Genomic DNA, 23,272 nt, shown 5'->3' with positions numbered 1-23,272 from the left:
TCATCCACAGAACCAGCCCAGTCAGCATCAGTAAATGTCTCCAATCGCAGGTGACCATGGTTAGAGAACAAAATTCCCTTCCCTGGAGCTGATTTGAGGTACCTCAAGATACGATAAACTGCATCCAGATGCGAAGCACGAGGATCATGCATAAACTGACTAACAACGCTCACTGCATAAGTAACATCCGGTCGAGTGTGAGCTAAGTATATCAGTCGACCCACAAGTCGCTGATATCTCTCCTTGTCAGTGCACTCCCCCACATTGCCACTAAGATGATGATTCGCCTCAATAGGAGAATTTGCAGGTCTACAACCCAACATACCTGTTTCTTCCAAAAGATCAAGTATATACTTCCGTTGGGAGATAAAAATACCTCTATCAGACCTTGCCACTTCCATGCCAAGAAAGTATCTTAGTGATCCCAAATCCTTAATCTCGAATTCTTGAGCCAGACTAGATTTGAGATTAAGAATTTCATTCACATCATTACCTGTCATTATTATATCATCAACATATACAATAAGGACAGCAATCCTACTAGCGCCTCCCTTGATGAACATAGTATGATCTGCATGGCTCTGTTTGTATCCAAACCTCAACATAGCTTTGGAAAACCTGCCAAACCATGCTCTCGGTGATTGCTTCAGCCCATATAAGGCCTTCTTCAATCTACACACCTTCCCTTCAGCCTCAAAGGAAGAAAAACCTGGTGGTACGTCCATATATACCTCCTCTTCTAACTCACCATGGAGGAATGCATTTTTCACATCAAACTGGCGAAGGGGCCAGTTCAAATTGGCAGCACAAGAAAGCAGAGCTCGTACAGTGTTCATCTTTGCTACTGGTGCAAACGTCTCCTCATAGTCAATACCATAGGTTTGAGTAAAACCCTTGGCAACAAGTCTCGCCTTGTATCTCTCAACTGTACCATCAGCATTCTGCTTAACAGTGAAAACCCACTTGCATCCTACTGATTTCTTTCCTCCTGGAAGTGATACTAGCTCCCAAGTGCCATTCTTTTTCAAAGCTGTCATCTCTTCTACCATAGCTCCTTTCCACTTAGGTATTATGAGTGCATCCTGCCAATTCTGTGGAATACATATAGAAGAAAGAGACGAAACAAATGCATGGTACGAAGGAGATAAACGATCATAAGAGACAAATTGAGAGATGGGATGTTGAGTACATGACCTAACACCTTTCCGAAGAGCAATAGGAAGATTATCAGACTCAATGTAGGGAGGTTCAATAGGAGAAGATTCATTACCAAATAAGTCAGCTGAGGAATCCGAAACTGGAGCAGGGGATTGTAATTGACAAGGTGGTATTACACATGAGGACTTTCCTTTCTTCTGTCTAATGTAGGTCTTTAAGTTAGACCCTTTCAGCCGTTGTGGTAGTTCCTCAATATTGTCACCAACGTCATGAGTTGCTCCTTCAGCAGATATTGATTCCTCTCTAACTTGTTTCATCTCCCCCTCACCATGATTATAAAATGAGGTAAACATCTCTTCCTCCCTCATCTCTTCCTGCCGATGCTCCCCCTGAAGAGATGGAGTGGAGGGAGAGTAAAAAGACACTGTTTCCCAAAAAGTAACATCCATAGAGACATAAAACTTTCTAGAGCGAGGATCATAACATTTATAGCCCTTCTGGGTAGGAGAGTACCCAATAAAGACACATTTATGTGCTTTAGGACCTAACTTGCCTCCAGAGGGATGAGGGACATGAACAAAACACACACAACCGAACACCCGCGGTGGGAGAGTGGTGACACGAGAACTATGAGGAAGACACTCGATAGGAGTTTTGAACTGAAGAACACTAGATGGCATACGGTTGATAAGATAAGTAGCAGTCAAAATCGCCTCTCCCCATAAACATTTAGGAACATTCATGGTGAATAAAAGAGAGCGAGCTACCTCAGCAAGATGACGATTCTTGCGTTCAGCAACTCCATTTTGTTGTGGAGTGTCAACACAAGTCGTCTGATAAAGAATGCCATTTTCTTCTAGGAATGCCCTAAAATTCCTATCTATATACTCAGTTCCATTGTCACTACGGAGAATTTTAATATTCGTATCAAATTGAGTGCGTACCATGGCATAAAAAGATTTAAAACAAGAAAAGACGTCACTTTTTGACTTAAGTAAATACACCCAAGTAACACGAGAATAACAGTCAATAAAAGTGACAAACCATCGAAAACCTTTAAGAGAGGTAACAGGGGAAGGACCCCAAACATCAGAATGGATAATTGTAAAAGGAGACGCACTCCGTTTATTAATAGGTGCATAAGATGAATGTTTATGTTTTCCAAACTCACAGGCTTCACAAAAAAACTGACTCCTAGAACAATGCTTTAATAAATTAGGAAAAAGTTTCTCTAAAATTCTAAAGGAGGGATGACCCAATCTACGGTGCCACTGATGTAACATAGTAAGAGCTGGATCCGTATCTGCTTGTAGAGCAAGACCACATGACATGGGTGGATGAGATGCAGACTCCAAAAAATAAAGGCCACCATGTGATTTACCACTGCCAATCACCGTCCCCGTATCCAGTTCCTGAAAGACACAATGAGTAGGAAAAAAGGTCACGGAACAATTTGCAGAACGAGTAAGGCTACTAACAGACATAAGATTAGTGGCAAAGTTGGGAATATGTAAAACTGAAGAGAGAGAAATAGAGGGAGAATAACGAACGGAACCCTTCCCTGAGATAGCAGAGAATGACCCATCTGCTATTCGGACCTTATCCTTACCAGAACAAGTAGAGTAAGAATCAAATACAGAGGAACACCCAGTCATATGATCTGAGGCACCAGAATCTATAATCCAAGGAATAGCAGAAGAGGCAGTAAATGCACTAGCCGGGATACCTGTGTGAGCAAAATAGGATGAAGTAGGAGCTGCTGTGGAAGAGGAAGCTATAGTAGATGGAGAATCAGCCTGTGCCATAAGGCGCCTGAGAGTTTGTATCTCCCCTTGAGAGAAACCACCAACTTGATCAAATGACGCCGGAATCCCAGAATCAGGCAAGGTGCCAACTGTAGATTCCGAAACATGGGCCTGGGCCCGAGAACGCATCGGACCACGACCATAGTTACCGCGTCCACCTCCTCGCCCACGAGAAGGCTTCCCATGTAGCTTCCAACAAAAATCTCTGGTATGACCAGTGTTGTGGCAATAATCGCACTGGAGTGACGCACGATCAGGAGGCCCGTTGCGAATGCCAGACTGCGACTTGCCACCCTGGAGAATAGGCCCACTATCGGAACCAAAATGAACCTGAGGAGTAGCAACCAGGGCAGAACGATCAGAAATAGGAGGGTGCAACATAGCACCCCTCCTACTCTCCTCCTGCTGAACAATAGAATAGGCCTCTCCCAATGATGGAAACGGAACACGACCCAACACCTGCACTCTAATTGGATCAAGCTCCAAATCAAGACCAGCAAGAAAGTCATAAACACGCTCTTTCTCCATCCTTTTTAGCCAATTAGCAGCATCCACATCACAAACAGCCTGGAAGCCCTGATAATAATCAAATTCCCCCCAAGCTCCACTCAGGTCAGCAAAGTATACAGCGACGGAGCGATGATTTTGTTCCAATGTACGGAGTCTTTTCCTCAACTCAAAACACTGTGCATCATTACCTTGTTGCGAATAGGTTTGGGTTGCAGTTGTCCAAATTTGATACGGAGTATTAAGAAGCAGGAAAGTATGGCGAATATCAGCTCTCATGGAGTTAAATAACCAGGTCATGACCAATGATTTCTGAGATTTAAACTTCTTAAGTTCAACAGTCTCAACAGGTGGAGTAACAGGGTTCTCAATGAACTCTGACATCCCTTTGGCCTCAATAGCTAAAGTAAAAGTGCGAGACCAAATCAAATAATTGGTACCATCCAATTTAATATGACAAATATCCAGAGGATAGTTTTCCAAAGTCCCTACATGATTCAACTCATCCTTTGTACTAGCGGAAGTCTTGTTTTTACCCTCTGACATCTTAATAGTAGAACAACAACCCCAAATACACAATATTCAATTAACCCAGCAGTACACAGCCTTAAAGCAACACAAATCACAGTAAATAGGTGTGACCCAGCCGAAAGCAAGCGTAGACAAACACAAATTCGACCTCCCAGAGACAGATTAGAGCACTTACCACTGTATGACTGCTGAAACAGTGTTAAAAAAGGCTAAATGAGATCTGAAAAACAAGCCGGAACAGATTGGGTTTCGTTCAATCAAACAGAAACTGCAAACCGAGAACCTTCGAGTATCAAAGTGGACAGAACAAGGACTTGCGAGCGCCGAAATAGCTCAGCTGATCTGACCCAGTCAATTTCAAAGGCAAACGGCAGAGATAGGCTCGAGATTGGAGGCTGTCGTTGCTCAAGATTGAAGGCTGTAGTCGAGATTGGAGACAAGTCTGTCAGAGGATATGATTTAATCGACCTAAAGGATCAGCAATAGAAAGATCGATCGATATTGCCATTGCCGTGGGTGAAAAAAAAACTCCTGGTCCACGACTTCAGGAAGATGACTGGATGAAGTTTGACGTTGGTAGAAGTCCAACGTTGGCTTCTTGTGTGCAACCCACCAACGGACGATGATGACCCACGGACGCCCTAGGTACGTCGATGCTTTGATACCATGAAAGATTACGATAGAATTGGAAAACCCAGAGTAATTAGGTTTATTTCTCATTACGTTATACTTATACAACTGTAATCAATAATTACACATTAGACCCTTATCTTCTAATCTACTTACATAAGAGATTAAATGTAAACTACAGCTAATTACATATAAACCCATAACTTAACACTTAGTGACAAGTTTCGATCATCTTCTTACTTGGCCATCTATGTACGGGAATATGTCATCACTTATCAACAAATGCACATCTCATATGAATGTCGTCGTCGGTAAAGAATTTGACATGTTATTTGGATTGATTTCTTTCCTATTATTTTGCAGGTTTTTCAATGATGTGCCCTCAATTGTTCATCAACTATAAGCTGAAGTCTGTGGCCCATCTACCCTGGAGGCAGATGACCTACAAGTTTCTTAATACCATTATTGATGATCTCTTTGCCTTCGTCATAAAAATGCCGACATTGCATAGGCTTTCTGTCTTCCGTGATGGTGAGTTGTGGTAACAGTGTGATTTACAAGGAAATGTCACATACCTTAACTGCACTCTGTCACAGAATGAGGTTCTTAACTAGGATCTGCTGCAGGGATATAGTATGAGTTCTTTCAAAGTTTGTTTCGATAATTATCATGCAGCAGTGTCAGCGTTATTTTTTTCCGTCTGTGGTGGCTTTTTATGTTGTTTTGGTGGGGGTCAGGGTCCTGTGCGTTAGTGGAAGCACGTTACCAAGATTTTCAGTCCTTGTTGCTAGGCCATCTGCAACCCATACTCCATATTTTGATCAAGATTTGAGTAAAACTAATGTGATTTGACTCCAAATTCTCATTCGTGAAATGGTTTTTAAAAATTCGTAACATGTCAGAAAAATCTTGATTTTTTCGCTGGAGAGAACCCTATTTAACCTCAGTTATTTAACAAATTTCATCAGATTTGAGTAGAAATATCCCTTCATGGGATTTAACTTCGTTGATATGATCAGAGATTGCTCTAAGAGGCCCAAAAGTAGAACTGATCAAATAGTTTTGGCCTTCTTCTTTTTTTTTTTTTTTTTAATGTCCCTGAGGCTTGCAGGTGCACAAGGTTAACAACGTTGCCAATGTGCCAACATAGTACTTTACGACCATGGAACATAATTCCTGGGTTCGGAAACAACTTCTATGGAATATGTTGCATGTTTTACGTCATATGACCTGGTACACTTACTTTTCTATCTTCCTGCTCATGCCATGCAGATGTTATCTTTCTCATATATGTGTACCAGAGGTGGATTTATCCAGTCGACAAGAAACGGGTAAATGAATTCGGTTTTGCTGGTGAAGATGGAAATCAGGCTGCTCCTGGTCTGGAAGTAATAAAGGAAGAAGAAAAGAAAACTAACTGAGGTAGTTTCATGTGAATCCTTTCACATTGCGTTATTATAGCATAAACTGTAAGATTCGTGAACAAGGAGAAAAGTCTCACATTTTCCTTTTATTGCAGCAAAGAATGTAAAATTCAGTTTTGCATTTTCCTTTCTTGGATGAATTTAGGGCTAAGCAGGAAAACATTTTGATAGGTCTTTATAGTTTCTTTTATTTTTATTGGCTTATTGTTTGCTTATTTAAGGCTTGCAGATTGGACTATATTGATTCAGACATAGTCTCTCTCTCTCTCTCTCTCTCTCTCTCTCTCTCTCTCTCTCTCTCGGGTTTATCCCCTTTAATGGGATTTTGCTCATTTTTTTGAATATTTGATTTCTTTTGTATTTTGGTTTGCATCATTTGGTATCAAAGCTTCTAGGCTTGATCCCTACCGTTCATCTCGACGAAAACCTAAACCTCGCTGAAACACTAAAATGGCAATGAAAAATCTCGTCAGAGCCCAGTACGCTCGTTTTCTCCATTCAACCCACGACCCTAGAACTTGATTTCGACCCTTGAAACTCATAAATCGACCATTTTCGGTTCGGAGCTGATTCTTGTTGTTCAGACATCTAAAACCCATTTTGGCTACACCGTTCGTCTCAATGAAAACCTAAACCTCGCTGAAACACTAAAATGGCATTGAAAAATCTCGTCAGAGCCTAGTCCGCTCGTTTTCTCCGTCCAACCCACGACCCTAGAACTTGATTTCGACCTGGGAAACTCATAAATCGACCATTTTCGGTTCGGAGCTGATTCTTGCTGTTCAGACATCTAAAACCCATTTTGGCTACACCATTCATCTCGACGAAAACCAAAACCTCGCTGAAACACTAAAATGGCATTGAAAAACCTCGTCAGAGCCCAATCCGCTCGTTTTCTCCGTCCAACCCACGACCCTAAAACTTGATTTCGACCCGTGAAACTCATAATTTGACCATTTTCGATTCAGAGCTGATTCTTGATGTTCAGACATCTAAAACAGAGGATCAAAAAAAGACATCTAAAACCCATTTTGGCTACACCGTTCATCTCGACGAAAACCAAAACCTCGCTAAAACACTAAAATGGCATTGAAAAACCTCGTCAGAGCCCAATCCGCTCGTTTTCTCCGTCCAACCCACGACCCTAAAACTTGATTTCGACCAGTGAAACTCATAATTTGACCATTTTCGATTCGGAGCTGATTCTTGCTGTTCAGACATCTAAAACCCATTTTGGCTACAGATCTGCCCATTTTGACACTATTCATGTACGACCCAGTGCTCGAATCTTCACTTCGGCACTATTCATGCACTTAAAACTCATTTTCGAACCCTAACAAGGCCAGATCTGCCTATTTCGGACCTCAAACAAGTGATTTCACACTCGATTCAGCCATTTCGGAGCTCGAAATTGAGACCCGTACTTGCAAAGTGCTTCTATGGTGTTTGAATCACTCATACACTTCGAACAACCTTAGATTGACTTTGAAATTGTTGATTAGGGTCGAACAACCTTCAATTCAAGTCTAATATGTTGACTAACTCTCTTCTGGCACTCAAAAACAACGGTAAGGGTGTTTGAACTACTCTGACACTTGAATATGAAATTTAGGCTTGATTTTAGTTAAGTTTGTCTTGTTTGTTGCGGTTTGTTGCGATTACTATCAGATTTCTGTTGTTTACTTGCGAGTTGAGACGGTTTGGTGCTGAGTTAATTGAGTTTGATCGATTTTGGTTGAGTTGTTGTACTGAGTTGGCTGAGTTTGGGTCTAAAATCACTGAGTTAACTGAGTTCAGCGACTGAGGTGACTTGTAGAGATCTGTCCCTAATTTTAATTAATTTATTTATGATATGGTTACGTGGAATTATGAGTAGATAATTTTGTGCGCAATGAATTTTATTTTATATATGTATATGTATGTTTGGTCGTGCGAGCCTGAGTTCGTGGGCCATAGGACGAGAGTGTTGGGGAACCTGCGGTGGGTAACTTTTATGAGTAGTTACTATTTATTTTTATAGCTCATAGGGTATTAGTGTAGCTACATATTAAATTCTAGGACTTGAGAAAGTACTTAAGGTAGTCGAGGGGTGTAGTGTAATAACTACACTTAAAAGGATCCAAGAGACCCAGCCGATTCTCATTTCTTCTTTTTCCTTTTTCCTGCGTCTTCTCTCTCTGTTTTCTCTCCTTCTTCAAGCCCTCATGGTTCAAATACAAAATTGAAGGCCAAGGTTCGAGAATCTCACAACAAAGCAAGAAGAAAACGTGATCTACGGACAAAGGGCTACGCATCTATCCGAACAAAATCTCAATCAGTCAAATTTGGGATTTCATCAATTTGGGGATTTCTCTCTTTGAGGTAGGATTTATGCTAAATGATTAAATATGGGTATGTATATGCCTTGGTGTATACTTAATTTGAGCTTTGGTTAGAGTTAATCCAATGATAGAGTAAGCCCTAATTGATTTGTTTGGATATGCTTGGTACGCATGGGTTTTAGCTTGAAGATTTGTATAGTTATTCATGATTGTGATAGAGGTTATACGTACAGTTTTGATATTCTTGAACTTTACTGTGTGGGTTTTCTTACAATGTGAAAATTAAGAATTTTAAGTGATACTAGGACAAGAGCTGGTTTATGCACTCCATGTGTTTGAGGAAATGGAAATAATTTATATGGGCATAGATCTATACCAAGTATACTTGTTTCTTTGCATTTAGTGAACTGGTGAAAGAAATTTTGTGATATATGATTTGGATACTTGTTAGTTGATTTTTATGGAGACTACATCGAATTTATCCTATATTGGCTATTTTGATGAGTTTGGGTGAGTATATGAAGAATTTTGGTTGATTTGGGCTTAGAGCCAAGTATTGAGATATTGGAATTGTTATTTTCATGATTTTGAGTTGGGTCACCAAGAAACTTGGGTCAATTGTGACGCTGTCGGTGAAAGTCCGTAAACCTACTCGGGTCAATTAAGACACCATCGGTGAAAGTCAATAAAGACGCCGTTGGTGAAAGTCCGTAAACCTACTTGGGTCAATTAAGACACCGTCGGTGAAAGTCCGTAAACCCGCGCGGGGTAGGTTGCTTTGTCTTTCGGGTTAGTAGCCCGTAAAGTGCTTGTGCTAGAGACGTCTAGTACGGTTTTTGGTTGCTTGTATCGGTGAGCAACTCATATAATTTTATGTCTCGGGTTGAGTAAATTTGGTATTCGTTTTGGTTGGTCATTCTATTATGAGCTTTGTTATTTTTCCGTATCGACTTTTATGGGTAATTTCCTTTATTCGGGATTTGATTTGAGTTTGTGGTTTAATGACATTCTTTTGAGCATTTGAAGGGAAAGAGAAATTGGAAACACTTAGTATAATGCATGAATTATTTTTGCTACTTTGAACTTGGCTTTGAATTGGGAGATTTAATTACTTCATTTAGAATATTGAAGGAGAAGAAAGCATGAAAGACTTTTCAATACTTATATATAAAAAGAGTATATTTTGTATATCAAGTTTTGCATGTTCTTATCTTTTTATTTAGCGTATTTCCTGCTCGAGCTGTGGCTCATGTTGTTGTTAACTCAAATTTTTCAGGTTTGGAAGTGGATTCAAGGCTTAAGAATCATGGGTCTTTTATTTAAGAGTGTAATGAAATACTTGTATATTTTTGGTCCATAAGACTTGCAAACTTTTATTTTGGGTTGTAAGAACTTGAATTGCGAGATATATTAATTTGGTATTGTAAATTTGGATATTGGAAGAGTAGGGCCTGGAAGTGTATTTGATATACTGTATTTTGGAGTTTATTTTTTTAAAAAAAGGCGGGTCTTGACATGACTGGCTGCATGTTCTTTGGGGTTGATTTGCTAATTTGGAGTTGATTGTGGTATTGTAATGACTTATCAGGCTAGAAGTATAAGAGGAAGTAGAGTTAGAGAAGTTGTGGTGGACAACGGTGAATGGTTGAAGGTTATTCCACAGTGTGGAATGCAAAATGATTGCAATTTGAAAGATAATCAGAATGAGATTAAAGAGTTGAGTGAAGAAGTAACTTCCTTGGTTGAAAGGTTACGGCGTTTGCAACATACGACCAATAGAATGGATTGCAATCTATTGAAAAATCGTTATGGTGCTCCACATTGGTGTAGAGCAAAAGTGGAAGCATCTTTTTCTCTGAGAGCATGATACCATGAGTTTGGATTAGGAAATGAAAAATTTGTAGTAAGACAACATTAGACTCAATATCTGGAGAAAAAAGTAGGATGTCATCAATGTAGACAAGTGCTGAGGATAGAATAGGAGCAAATACCCGAATCATGGCCTTTTGAAATAAAGATGGAGCTGTTTTCAATCCAAAAGGCATGACTGACCACTGGAAGTGGTGATCTGGAATGCAAAAACCAGTTTTGGGACGATCATCTAGATGAATGCCTAGCTGTCAGAAACCTGCTTTTAGGTCAAATTTTGAGAAAATTTGAGCTTTATGCAAGTTTGCAAAAAGAACACTTCTTCGAGGAAGAGGAAATTTGTTATCCTGCAAAAAATGATTAAGAGTCTGGTAGTTGATAACCAGGCGATGCTTTCTTCTTATCTGCTCTGTCCTTTTGTTCACATAAAATGCTTCACATGCCCGCTGAGAGGTTGTGGGCTCAATCAAACCTTATGATTGGAGTTGCTGGAGCTCTTGAAGAGCAAGCTGGTAGTGTTCTGGGTTCATTCCATGATGGGTAGCTTTGGTGGGGTTGATGTCTTCATTTTTTTTTAAAAGGAAGAGAAATGAAGAAATCTGGATTTTTCCAAAGTGGGTTGGAGCATTTGGTGAGGAATTGGGAATGAGATTCAACACAAGAAGTTTGGATTATGGCTTCTTTGATGGAAGAGAAATTTTCGATGGAAAAGAGATTTGGTTGGGAGGTCCAGAATAACAGGTAGTTTTTGTGTTTTGAACCTTTTTTGAGCCAAGAGACTTTGCTGAGATTTTGGAGAATATCAAAGCCTAACAATAAATCTTTTCTTAGGAGATCAGAACCATAGACTTGGTGTTTTATGGTGTATCCTGGGAAAAGTTGGATGGTAATAGGATTACTGATCAAAGTAATGACAAAAGTTTCTCCATTGGCTGCTATAAAGGGTCAAAAGCACGATTGCCAGTAGGACCTGGGAAGAATTGCTGGGTTAAGAATGGAGGCTGCTGCACCAGTATCAAAGAAAGCGATTACTGGTATGGGTTTCTTATATTTTCCAAGCAAGATTTTGACCTTGGCTAAAGGTTGAGCCAGCATGATATTGGAGAACTCAAATGTTTGGACTTCGTAAGGGAATGAGTCAGGATCATCAGAAGAGTCATCTGATTCTGATGAATCATCTGAATCATCAAAAGTGAATGCAAGGACTGCTTCATTTGTTGTTTCATTGTCGATAGAAAACAGAGATTCGACATCAGCATCTTCAAAATCATCATCAATGAGAGCCAAAGAGCTCACCATTTTGTCCCTTGTTGCCTTATTTGAACACTATTTTGCATAGTGCCCATTCTTTCCGTATATGTAGCAGCGATCAGACTTTCGCTGCCCTTTGAACTTCTTCTTTTTGAAAAATTTCCATTTTTTCCGACGTGAGAACTTGCTAGATTTTGAAAACTTTGAATACTTGCCAGGAGATTGGAACTTCTATTTCTGAAAGTGTTTGGACTTCCGATATGAAGGACGGCAAGTGCACTTCTTATCTTTGCACTTTATAGATAGGTCAGGACGGTCACATGCTTTGCTAAGAAGTTTTTCCTGTTCTTCAAGAGTTCTGAGGAATTTCTGGTGATTGCACAATTTTTCTAAGGCAATCAAAGAGTGCTGGTAAATACCACCAAGAGATGTTGCATTCAGCGTCAATCCTTTTGTTTGAAGCACTACTACAAAATGGTATAAAGATCACGGTCCAAAAATTAAAAAGATCTCACTTTTTGTAAAAGCGTAATAAAATGTTATGGACTATAGTTTTAATCTCAGTTATACGAAAAAGCTGAGATGGAAATTTTTTTTAATCTCAATAATCTAAAAAGTGAGATTGTAACTTCAAGAATAGATCTCATTCTCAAAAAACTGAGATTATATATGAAAGAATATATCTCGTTTCGAAATAAACTGAGATGAAAAGATTTTTTAATCTCAATAATCTAAAAGTGAGATTGTAACTTAAAGAATAGATCTCATTTTTTGAAAAACTGAGATAAAAAGAACCTTTAATCTCAATCATCTAGAAACTGAGATCGTAAGTTAGAGAATACATCACATTTTTTTTTAGACTTGAGATGAAAGCTCTTATATAGGAAAAATTGAAAGTCGCTTACCCCTTAATCGACTACGCGCGCAATACCCCTAAATAAATGTCACTCTCAACCATTCTACAAAAAAATATTTCGTCAAAAAATGGGGTACTTTCAGCGATGAAAATATATTTCGTCACCAAATGGATACCTTTGGTGATGAAATTTATGAAGGTTGCGTTTCGTCGCCAAATGTATTTCGAGTACAACTCTATGCTCAAAACTCCATTAATTGAGATAATTCAAATTGGGTTTGAACAATAACACAAAGGGCTACAACTTTCATGTTTATCAAAATTTCTAATTTTAATATTTGAAGGTTCAAAATGATGTTCGAAATATATTTTAATGTTAAATGCATATGTTATATATTAAATATTTCAATTATATATTGAAAAGTGTGTGTGGTGCAGTTGGTTGAAGCTTCTAAGTAAAACTCAAAAGACTTAGGTTCAAAACCCAGCGGGATAAATAAAGGGGAATTTTTTCCTTTAGGAAAACGCCACTTTCAATCTCGGTTTTTTCAAAAACTGAGATTATTACTCTCTAAACAACCACGGTTTTATAATGAAACTGAGATGTTAAGCTATTAAAGGTCACGGTTTTGTCTTTTTTAATCACAGTTTTTATGTTTTTAGTCACGGTATTAATGAGTTTTAATTACGGTTTTTATCATGTGGTTAAAATATAGAGACTTTTAGTTACACCTTGATAGACCACGGTTTTGAATGCGAGATTAAAAGTGAAAGATCACACCAAATAACCGAGGTCTTTATCTATTTTTGTAGTAGTGAAGTAACCTTGTTGTCTCATTTCCCAATGGTTCAGGAAAGGAATTGAGAAAGACTTGCTTGAGATTGACATCATCCATGCCGTTGAGAAGATAAAATCTCTGAGACATACGGTCATAATGAATCTCCAGATCTTTTCGTTTGAATGAACAGCACTTCATGCTGAGATATTCCTCTCGAACGAACTCTTTTGTGTTATTATGGTCTCCAAGAAACTCAGTATGCAGGACTGAGATAAATTGATCAAGAGTTGGCAGCTGTTTAAGCTGTAGCTGTCGATATTCACCAAGAGCTAAGTACCATTGACGTAGACGGCCAAGAAATTTTGCTGTACACTTAGTAATAACAATACTTAGTGTAGCATTCGGAGATAGCATAGCAGCAGTGCACCAAGCATGAATTTCATAAAGTTTATCCAACCATTTTGATGGGGGAATGTTATCAAAGGAGAAATCTTGGGTGTGGATATTGGAATGTGAAAAGGAATCAAAAGTGGGAATTTCTGGAGGCGTATCAAACTCAGGACCTTCTTCAATAATAGGATCATCAACATGTTCCTCTGGAGTATTTTCTGGATTCATCATGAAAACATGAGGAATGGGCATTGAGTCAATGGATTCAGTATCCGATTCAGACTCAATGGTTGGTTCAGGAGATGGAGCTTCTGGTATAGTGGCTAAGGTATGTAGGAGAGTGGAGATTGGATTTTTGGAAGGGTTAGATGTTGGCTGAACCATTAACTGGGGTGACTTTGAACTTGGGTCAGATGGTTTGGAAGGAGTAGAGGTAGTTGGAGCAGATGTAGACGGTGGAGACGGAATTGTTGGAGGTTGGATAGGTTTTATCTGGGGCTTTGGGAAAGGAAGTTTTGGTGGAGATGGTCTTTTTGGTGGAGGAAGGAAAGTTGATGAGCTCCTAAAGATGGAGCTTGACTCACCAAATTCTGAGGTAGGGTTTATAGGTAAGGGTTGAGACATTTGAGGATACCCAAACAAACTTTGTTGAGAGGAAGATGTGAACATGTCAAATGGGCTTTTTTGCTGAGAATACTGCTGAGCTTGAAGTGAGTGAAGCTGATTTTTTAGATGCTTCATTTCAGCATCCTTTTGAGAAAAAGCTGCTGAAAATGCTTGGTTGGCATATGCCATCTGGAGAAGTTCCTGGTGAATATTTTGAATTTTTTGCTGCAAATCTTTGATAAGAAGTTCCAAAGTTGATAACTTCTTATGGACAACATTCTCCAAATTTGCTGGGAGTTAGCAATTCTCTGAAGAATTTTGTTTTGAGCTAGAGAATTTGCTGACTGCCAATTTATTACTGCTTTTGCTGCTGACACTGCTTTGGTGCTACCATCAGGGAGAATGGTAGTAGAATCTGAAATTTTATGCCGATGGGTTGTCCTTTCTTGGGAACTATGAAATTCTAAAGGAGGAAAATCTGCTTTAGTCCAAGAAGAAGATGAGGTGAACATAAGACATCCACTCGGTTGAGCAGAAGAACCATCTTTAGAGGGAGGTTGAGGAGGATGTGGAGATTTATAAGGAGTGGGAGGTAATGAAGGACATATGGAACATGGACATGGATCTTCAAAGTCCTCATCATCTTCTAGGAGACTGTCTTCTAGACACTCATCACAGTCACAGGCATCAAAATAACAATGACCTGTTTCTGAATTTTTGAAATAGAAGATTGGAAGACCACTGGGATCAAAATATTTAATTGGAGGGCCAGGCCTAGAACCATCCACAAACATGTCAATTCTAGAGGGAAAAATGACAGGATGGGTGGAGGATGAGGCAGAGGTTTCTTTTGGGAAAGAAATCTCCACTGTACCATCAGGTTTTGAAATAAAAGTTGGATTTGAGGATTGAACAGGTATGGGCTTGTTTTGATTTTTCTCATAAGCTGTAACCCAAGACTCTGGGAGAAGCTTGAGAAGCTCAGGACGAGAAATCTGTCGTGGAACATGGACACAAGAAGCTTGGTGAGGTGCGTTGACAGTTAAGAAAAGGGCTTCATCGGTGGAGGACGGTAAAGACATGTCAAAGACATGGTTTTGAAGGCGATAGGCCATTTGGTAGTGAAAGGTTGCTACATATGTGGTAGAAATTTGGGAGACACTACCAATTTGAACTTGGACCTTCAAAGCGGATAGCAGATGAGGATCTGCTAATGGCATATTGAAATTGGGGTAGAAGGTAAAGATCACAGTTCCAGCATTTAAAGTGGTTTGGACTGTAGCAATACATGTGTGCTGGTACTGGATAAACCTGGTGTCTACCAGAGCAAGTCTAGAAGTCACAGGTAAACTTTTCCTGCCATGGAAAGTGACAGCCAATCTGATTGCTCCAAAGTGAAGATGGGTAAATCCTTGTTGTTGCCAAAGGCGAGGCAAATCAACCGGGATTTCCAAAGGTAAAAGTTGTTCAGCTTCTGTAGTTGCTATGAAGCATTGATCAAACTTAGAGGCTTGAACATATTCTTTACGGAGGTTGGTCATTTTGTGGAGAAAAGTTGGGTGACGGTCTTTTTTTTATAGAAGTTTGGGGTCTGACAAAAGCATTATAGGGATTTAGAAAAGGGAGATCAGTAAGAGGAACCTTACTATCATCAGGAAGGTATTCAAACTCATACAAGTATTCAAGGTTAGAAGAAAAGGTGGAGGAATTTCTACTGGTGGAAGAGCATGAAGGAACTAAAGATGACGTAGCAGAGGAGTGGGTGGAAAAAAGATGATTTATTTCTTAAAGTAAAATTCTGGGTTCTTCTCTTCCTTCGTACAGCAAGTCTTCTCTTTTTTCACTTAAAATCTTCAACCAATTTTGATTAATAAAATTCTATATACCAGGGTAGATAAACCGAGACACACCGCTCAATAGCCAAAAGTCTCAAGGTACTTTAACCCACTGATACAAAATTCTTTAATCAAAATAATTAATGAAGTTTCTGATGTGGAGGATCCTTAAAAGGCAATCATAGAGCATACGCTTCAATTTTTTCTTTTAGAAAAGATTTGAAGTAGTTTTGGAAAAGAAGTTCCCAGAAGGGGGTTTAAGCTAGAATGGAAGACATGGCTCTGATACCAAGTTTACAAACACGAAGTAGGTTATGATCAAAGAGAGAGAGAATACAAGGGAAGATATTATAGAACACACGGATACTTGTATTAGCTGACTTGATTACTCGCTTAGTGATTATAGAAGTAAGGCCCTCCTTTTATAGACGTTCAGAAGGAGTAGTGACCTCATACAAACAGTATAAACATATAATTGGTACCTTGCTTACATCATCATGTACCAATTATAGTCGCTACATAATTTACCTGCCACAGACATTTATTATACATGACTTTTACTATTATACATGACTTTTACTCCTGACATTTTTACTGTTCATAATTGACTTGCACTATTCATCATAAGACTTTTTACATTTGAATACACATCGGTGAACGATGTTGATAATAAACTTCCCAAGTTTTGTGGAAGACCACTAGAGTTCGTTGGTTGGTTGAACACCATTGAGAGTGTTTTTGAATATTGTTATAGTACTGACGAAAAGAAAGTGAAGTTGGCATCTACTTGCCTTAAGGGAAGAGCTTCAGATTGGTGGATACAACTCAAAATTAATCGACAAAGGAGAGACAAAGAAAAGATTTGACAATGGGGTAAGATGAAGAAGAAGCTCAAGGAGGAATTCTTATCTTTACATCAAACATCTCAATGCCGATTCCTTGATTAGTTTTGGTAAGAGCAAGTCCTTGAGGGCTGTTCCAATTGAAAATCAACCTTTAACCGGCACCTTGGAGGCAAGCAATCCGTCATCTAGTGGAATATTCATATGCTTTAAGCTTGGAGAACCATTTCTTGAGTTGAAAGTTGGTGAAAAGGCTTGTGAGCCCATTCTTGATACTCTTTTTTTCAATGAGGTGATAGGACCAAGTTGTAATGATGATTGTAGGTACACTAATGTTCCAATCTTTGATGAACACCCAAGTGAAGAACTACGGTGTTCTTGAATTTGATTATGTCTTTGATGTCGAAGATGGGTTTGAAGATTTGCCAGTCTTTGTTGAGTCTCCAAATGAAGACTTTGGAGATGATTTTGAGGGAGGTACTGTGTTCGACGAATTTTCAAAGGAGGACATTGGTTATAATGATGTTTCTACTTTTGATGAACTCTCACATGGAGATGTTCCTATTTATGACAAGTTAGAGTTTGGTGTTAATCATGAAGAGGGAATGCTTATTGATATGCTCAAAGAAAGTTTTCTTAGGCCTAGATAAGGTGGTGAGGAACTTTTGGCGGAAGGTTATGGAAAAGAGGTAAGTTGTGACCTTGAGATTGAAGATTGCTCTCAAGACTTGAATTTCAAGTTGCCTTTGGAACAAGTCACTCAACTTGAAGATTACGGGAATGATTTGGAAGCTACACTATTTGATGAAGAGTTGGTTGAAAAACATGTCGAGGATTGCTTTCAAGTGTTGCCTCCCGAATTGCCCCAATTGCAAGATGTTCAAGTTTGTGGTACATTGGTCCCCAAGCCAAAACTTTTCTCCACGCCCACTCACCAGACTTCATCAAAACAAGCAGAAGCACTCATGGAACAGTTTGAAGACCCCTTGGGCATGGTGTTCACTCGAGCAAGTCTTGGGTATGATGTGGTGTACGTTTTTATATCTTCGAATGATGATTGGTCTAAGTATATTTTGGGAGTATGTGTTCAGAGATCTTTTGAAGGTGTTTTGCTATACCAAAGACATACCAAATGGATTGCTTATTCACACCTAAGTATGGCCGCGGTGGATGTATTCAGAAGAAGCTCATATTGAATATTGGTTGTGTTGAGGGTGATCCGTTGATCAAGGAATGTAGTGTAGAGACCCGTATTAAAAACCTTTTTATTTTTAATGTTGGGGATATTAGAGGACCCTTTTTAAAAGAATTGATTATTACGGTGGATAATGAATTGGGGATTGATGTGCAAGAAGTTGAAAATTCGGTGCAATTGTGAAATATGTGAGTGTATGGCATGTGATAGATGTATGTGTGGGTGTAGGAGATAATTTTCTCCTCAATTATAATTCTCTCTTTTCTCTCACAGTAAACACAACACACACCCACGCCACTCTCTCATCTCTCCCACGGCTTCTCTCTCTCTCTCTCTCTCTCTCTCTCTCTCTCTCTCTTCAAATTTCTTCCCCAAATCTCAAATTAACCAAGGGATCTTGGAGTATTCTTCTCCTAGAGTCGAGTTCTAGCCGTTGATCGCGTTGGAAAGCTCGGAGGAGGTATTTTCGGGAGAGGTTTTGCCTGGAGATTCTTGGGGTTTTAATTTCAACCTTCGAGGTACGGATCTCCTGCCTTCTTTACATGTTTAAGTGTTGGTTTAATGTGCGAGAATCAAGTTTGATCATTTATTTTGAGTCTTGAACAAATCTGGTATATGCTGAAAATTTCGTGGGTTTTGGAAATCTGTCTTTTGGGAGCCCTTCTGCTAGGAACCAATTTTTAGTGTTTTCATAACAGTTAAAGTACGTTTCAATACGAAGATTTCGGTACCAAGATCATGAAAAACGGATAATCACACAATTAGTTATGAATTTTTGAATACCGGCTGTTCCCTGGATGTGCGAATCTGTGCGTGGCTGTCTTCTTTTAATTTTCTGGGCACGATGAACAATTTGGTGGCTTTGGGTCTTTTACAGGAGCTACATATTTAAGTTGAGAAGGGATTGGCGTTGGAATCAAGTGATTCGGTTAAGTATACAATTTTTGGTGAATTTCTAACGTAGGGTTGGTCGACTAGGGCGAAAATGGTTGCGAATCTGTATTTCTATTGATTGTTGGGTTAATCTCCTCTTGTTTCTGAACCTGGGATTTTTACTGAGTGTAGGGCTTGTGGTGGTGCGACTTTTGGCGTTGGTTTCAATATTTTTGGGTTTAAGTTGGAAGAGTTATGATTTTTCAATCAATTTTACTTATTCCCGCGTAGAATCTGACAGCACCGGTGGACTTTGGTAAAATGGCCATAACTCCTGGCTCGGGACTCGAAATGACGCACCGTTTGTTTTGTTAGAAACTAGACACATAGAGCTTTCCAACGATACATCCCATGCATCATGGGTATGTCCGAGCGATAACAGATTTGCATCCAAAGTTGACCTAAATTCTGCCTTTGCACCAATTTTTACTGTTATGTTGAAGCTATAATCGCAAGGCCGTAGTTAGGTTACCCGAACTTTGTTTTTGATGTATGACCTATGGATTCAAAGAAGAAGAAGTCTACTTTTCAATGGTTTAAGTGTCGCCCTGGAATTCATGTTGTTTAATTGGATATGGTCAAATGTAAATGATTAATTTCGCCAATTTGATATGTAGGGATTTCTTACTTGTTCTATACGTTGATGAGTTGAATTTGTACCTAAAATCTCGTGTTTGATTGTTGTTTTGAAGTGTATTGTTGGCCCTTGAAATCTGTGTATCGCGCTGAAATTTCCAGGCGCTACCCGTAGTCCGTTTTTGGTACTACCCGTAGCCACTGATCAGAAACTGAACATTTGTCCTGCTACCCGTAGTCCGTTTTTGGTCCTACCCGTAGCCACTGCAGATTTTTGTAAAAACTCTTGTTCTCATATTCTAATGCCGTGGTTTGTTTCCATAAGTGATGGTATGTATCTTTATGAGTTCAAGGACGTTAACTTACACTTAACGGGAAGTATGACGATAGCTTAATGTATACGATTGCCGAATGCCGAAAAGAGAACTAAAGCCACTTTATGTGAGGTATATGATTGAAACGGAGCACACGAACACCGAATGCAAGTTGTGAACCTCGTGACTTCGTGACTTAGTGATGTAATAGTAATCAACGACATGAGTAATGAAATGGCTTAAGGAAACTTGAACGGGCCCGTCAATTGGCGTGGTGACCGGCAGGGGATGAACGGGTCCTAAATACCCGGAATGAACGGGTCCACCTATTGGTGCGATGACCGGCAGGGAATGAACGGGTCCACCTATTGGTGCGATGACCGGCAGGGAATGAACGGGTCCACCTGTTGGTGTGATGACCGGTAGTAGGTGAACGGGTCCACCTATTGGTGCGATGACCGGCAGGGGACGAACGGGGTCCCAAATACCCGGAATGTGCACTTGGAACAAAAGACATTTACTATGACGCACGGGGTCCTTAATGCCCGGAAATAAAATCGAAACGCGTGACATGGTGAAAATGGAGAATCTTGTTATTATTTATTATCATACTAAGATTGAAAATGTCAGTTTGAGTTGTTAACTTTGATCGTCTAATGTGTTAATACATGTTTTCTTTTAATTTTCCCTTTAGACCTCCAAATCACTGTGGCTTGTTCTCCTGATGTGTGATGGGCATCTTGTTCTGTGTGAATGTGTAATTGGTACCTCGTGGTGTGATGCATTGTGAGAGTTTCATATATGGTATTTGTTCGTCAGACTTATAAGGGAAATCTTAATGTGGAGGAGTTTTGCTAGATGTTGAGATTTGAAGTTTGATTTGGGATTGACGGGAGAGTTTCCTCGTTGAGGTGTGATATTGTTCGACTTGTCATTGCTTACCTTATGTTCTAGCTCTACATGCCTAGTGTGTATATTTTTGGTGAGAGGTTGGTTAGTTGTATGAGAAAAGAAAGTAAAACATTTTGTTAAAGAACTCAGACTAATCTTTAGGTCAATAAAATGGAAATGAAAAAGCAGGGATTGGGTGGGGTAATGCCGTAGCGGTAAGCTGAGATATTTAAGAATATTGGCGTGTGTGGTTGAGAGTGTTGGTGTTTGAGAAATGGAGTTAAATATTTTCCAGCATGAGTATGACATTTTGAGCTTCACTTTTGACAAAACACGTATGCTTTTGGAAAATGTTTTCCCTTGTGATTTGTCTTCGCTTCTGCATGTAATTTAGGTATGGATATCTCTACGAGCTAGTGTAGCTCACCCTATCCTTTCAGGTACTCGCCATGGCACTTAGCTTGGATTGCATGGAGTGCACATGGAGACGTCTCTTGGGAGCTTCGTTGGAATTATTAAGGAGTTGTTTATCAACTAGTCTAATTCATGTTGTGTACCTCACCTGCAATTGAATGTAGTATCTTTTGGTTTGAACATATGTAAAGCTATGTATAAACTCATCTCTTTGATTATTGTGAAGCCCTTTTTTTAATGGAAGACGTTTTGGAGACTTTACGTAAAAAAAAAAAAAATTTAGAGAGAAGAAGAAGAGACTTTGATTCTTTATTTGGATTGACATGTCAGTTAAGGGTAAATATAGTGTGAGAGGAAGACTTTTGTTATGAAAAATATATTATTATTTTAGCTGAAAATCGAGGGCGTGACATGTAGCCACATGTCTAATTCAGAGCGGCATGAGAATCACTTCTATGTTTTCTTTATTTAAGTGTCTTTGAGTTTTGTTGTTCAACTTGAGGACAAATTGTTTTGTTTTTAGAGGAGGTGTATGATGCAGTAGAATTAAGGTTACTTATGTCATTATAGAGTCTTTAGGGCTAGTAGAGTATTGAGTCTATAAATAGGTGAGTGAGTCTCTCATTTGTAAGCTTTTGTTATTAAGAATATTGAATATATTGATTGAGACATAGTTTATCTCTCTACCCTTTGGGATTTATCCCCTTTAATGAGATTTTGCTCATTTCTTTGAATCTTTGATTCCTTTGGTATTTTGGTTTGCACCATTTGGCTTAACGGCAAGTGAAACCTTGCAACAGGATCTAGTTGGGTCGTTTGAATAGAGCGGGATGATCTGTTCGGAGATTTCATTGGGTGATGCCGAGGCGGGGTTGTCTCGACGACGTTTTCTCTTTGCTCTCAGTGCCTTTGGTTGTTTGTGAGGATCGATTTGCGGATTTCTTGGCGACCGAACCTGGGAGTGTTTCGGGGCTGGACAACATGGGTCTTCTCTGTTTTTTGGTGTTTGGTGGTTTTTTGGTATGGTTGGCCTGTGGTAGATGGTGGTTGATGGGCGGTGTGCGGCGGCTATGATTTTCATTTGGTCAGGTATCTCGATAGTGGAGAGGCATTTTTTCTGTGTTGCTCTGGACAACAACAGGGATTGGTTCCCCGGGTTCTAATGGTGGCATAGAAGCGTCTTTTCCGATGGGGTGGCGAATCAGAGGATGGGGTGTGGTGGTTGTCTTGGATGGGCAGGGGTGGTTGCATTTTGTTTACGGTCTTTTTTGTTGGTTTCTAGCCAACACCTGAGTCTTGGGTAGCCTTGAAAATTAATTAATTTTAATTTTCAATTGCTCTTGTTCTTTTAATCTTTGTACTTTTTTGGAGATTAATAAAAAAAATTTGCCGATCAAAAAAGAATTTTTTTTCGGGTACATATATAACAAGGATTTTGGGGGAGAGGAAAAGTTATTTTGGAGAAATGGACAATTCAACCACCTTCCGTTTTTACTTCCAAGACTATATATATTACTCTCTTCGTTTTCAAATAAGAGTCTTATATTCCATTTTAAACTGTCCTTTAAGAAGTGTCCAGTTTGAAAAGTAAAAGTTAAAGGAAAATGACGGCTCAAGATGTGTATTAATAATTAATACCCGCTAAGGACATGCTAAGAACATTTGTTAATACTGAAAATGTCCTTAGCGAGTATTAATTATCAAAACATGTCCTTAGCCGTCATTTTCCCAAAAGTTAATGGTTAAAATTTTGTAAAATCCTCATTTTGTCCTTTTTTAGGAGAAGTTAATGGGTAAAGAACAAATGAGCAAAAGTGAAGGATAATTTTGAAAGGTATAGGTAAAAGTTGATGTGAAAACTGTAATGATGTCTGTTACGCCCTCGATTTAAAACATAATAATAAAGGATTTCTCATAAATAAAATAATATCCTTTTCATACATAGATACCTACAAGTATCATGCTGAAATCCATGTACATCCACGGGACCACCGCCCAATATCCCATATGTATAACGAGATATAAGAAGTCAAGTAATCTTTAGATTTATCCATGGTAAAAAAGATTTAGTTATAAAGTTACATTCTCATCTTCCAAAAAAAAAAAAAAAGATTTACATAAGATAACAAAAATAACTGCCATTCA

General features: G+C 39.1%; 1 protein-coding gene and 2 long non-coding RNA genes across 3 annotated transcripts in view; all 3 read left to right on the top strand.

The window, feature by feature from the left end:
- The window catches only part of LOC131303402 (uncharacterized), a 28,185-nt gene extending 21,882 nt beyond the window's left edge, over positions 1–6,303 (top strand). Inside the window, exons 11-12 of the mRNA XM_058330251.1 lie at positions 4,995–5,162; positions 5,904–6,303. Of these exons, the coding sequence (XP_058186234.1) occupies positions 4,995–5,162; positions 5,904–6,052 (317 nt within the window). The 3' untranslated portion in view covers positions 6,053–6,303. The remainder of the gene's footprint in view (positions 1–4,994; positions 5,163–5,903) is intronic.
- A 1,927-nt stretch (positions 6,304–8,230) lies between these two features.
- LOC131303401 (uncharacterized) lies at positions 8,231–9,892 on the top strand. Its single transcript, XR_009192021.1, has 2 exons — positions 8,231–8,416; positions 9,653–9,892. It is a non-coding gene; the product is annotated as an uncharacterized LOC131303401 (long non-coding RNA).
- An 8,216-nt stretch (positions 9,893–18,108) lies between these two features.
- LOC131303400 (uncharacterized) lies at positions 18,109–22,528 on the top strand. Its single transcript, XR_009192020.1, has 2 exons — positions 18,109–18,517; positions 21,154–22,528. It is a non-coding gene; the product is annotated as an uncharacterized LOC131303400 (long non-coding RNA).
- The last annotated feature ends 744 nt before the right edge of the window (positions 22,529–23,272 follow it).

Source organism: Rhododendron vialii, chromosome 10a (genome assembly GCF_030253575.1).
Source record: "Rhododendron vialii isolate Sample 1 chromosome 10a, ASM3025357v1".
Taxonomy (NCBI): Eukaryota; Viridiplantae; Streptophyta; class Magnoliopsida; order Ericales; family Ericaceae; genus Rhododendron; species Rhododendron vialii.
The sequence above is the reverse complement of the archived record's forward strand: the minus strand, read 5'-3'. Positions and strand labels throughout refer to the sequence as shown.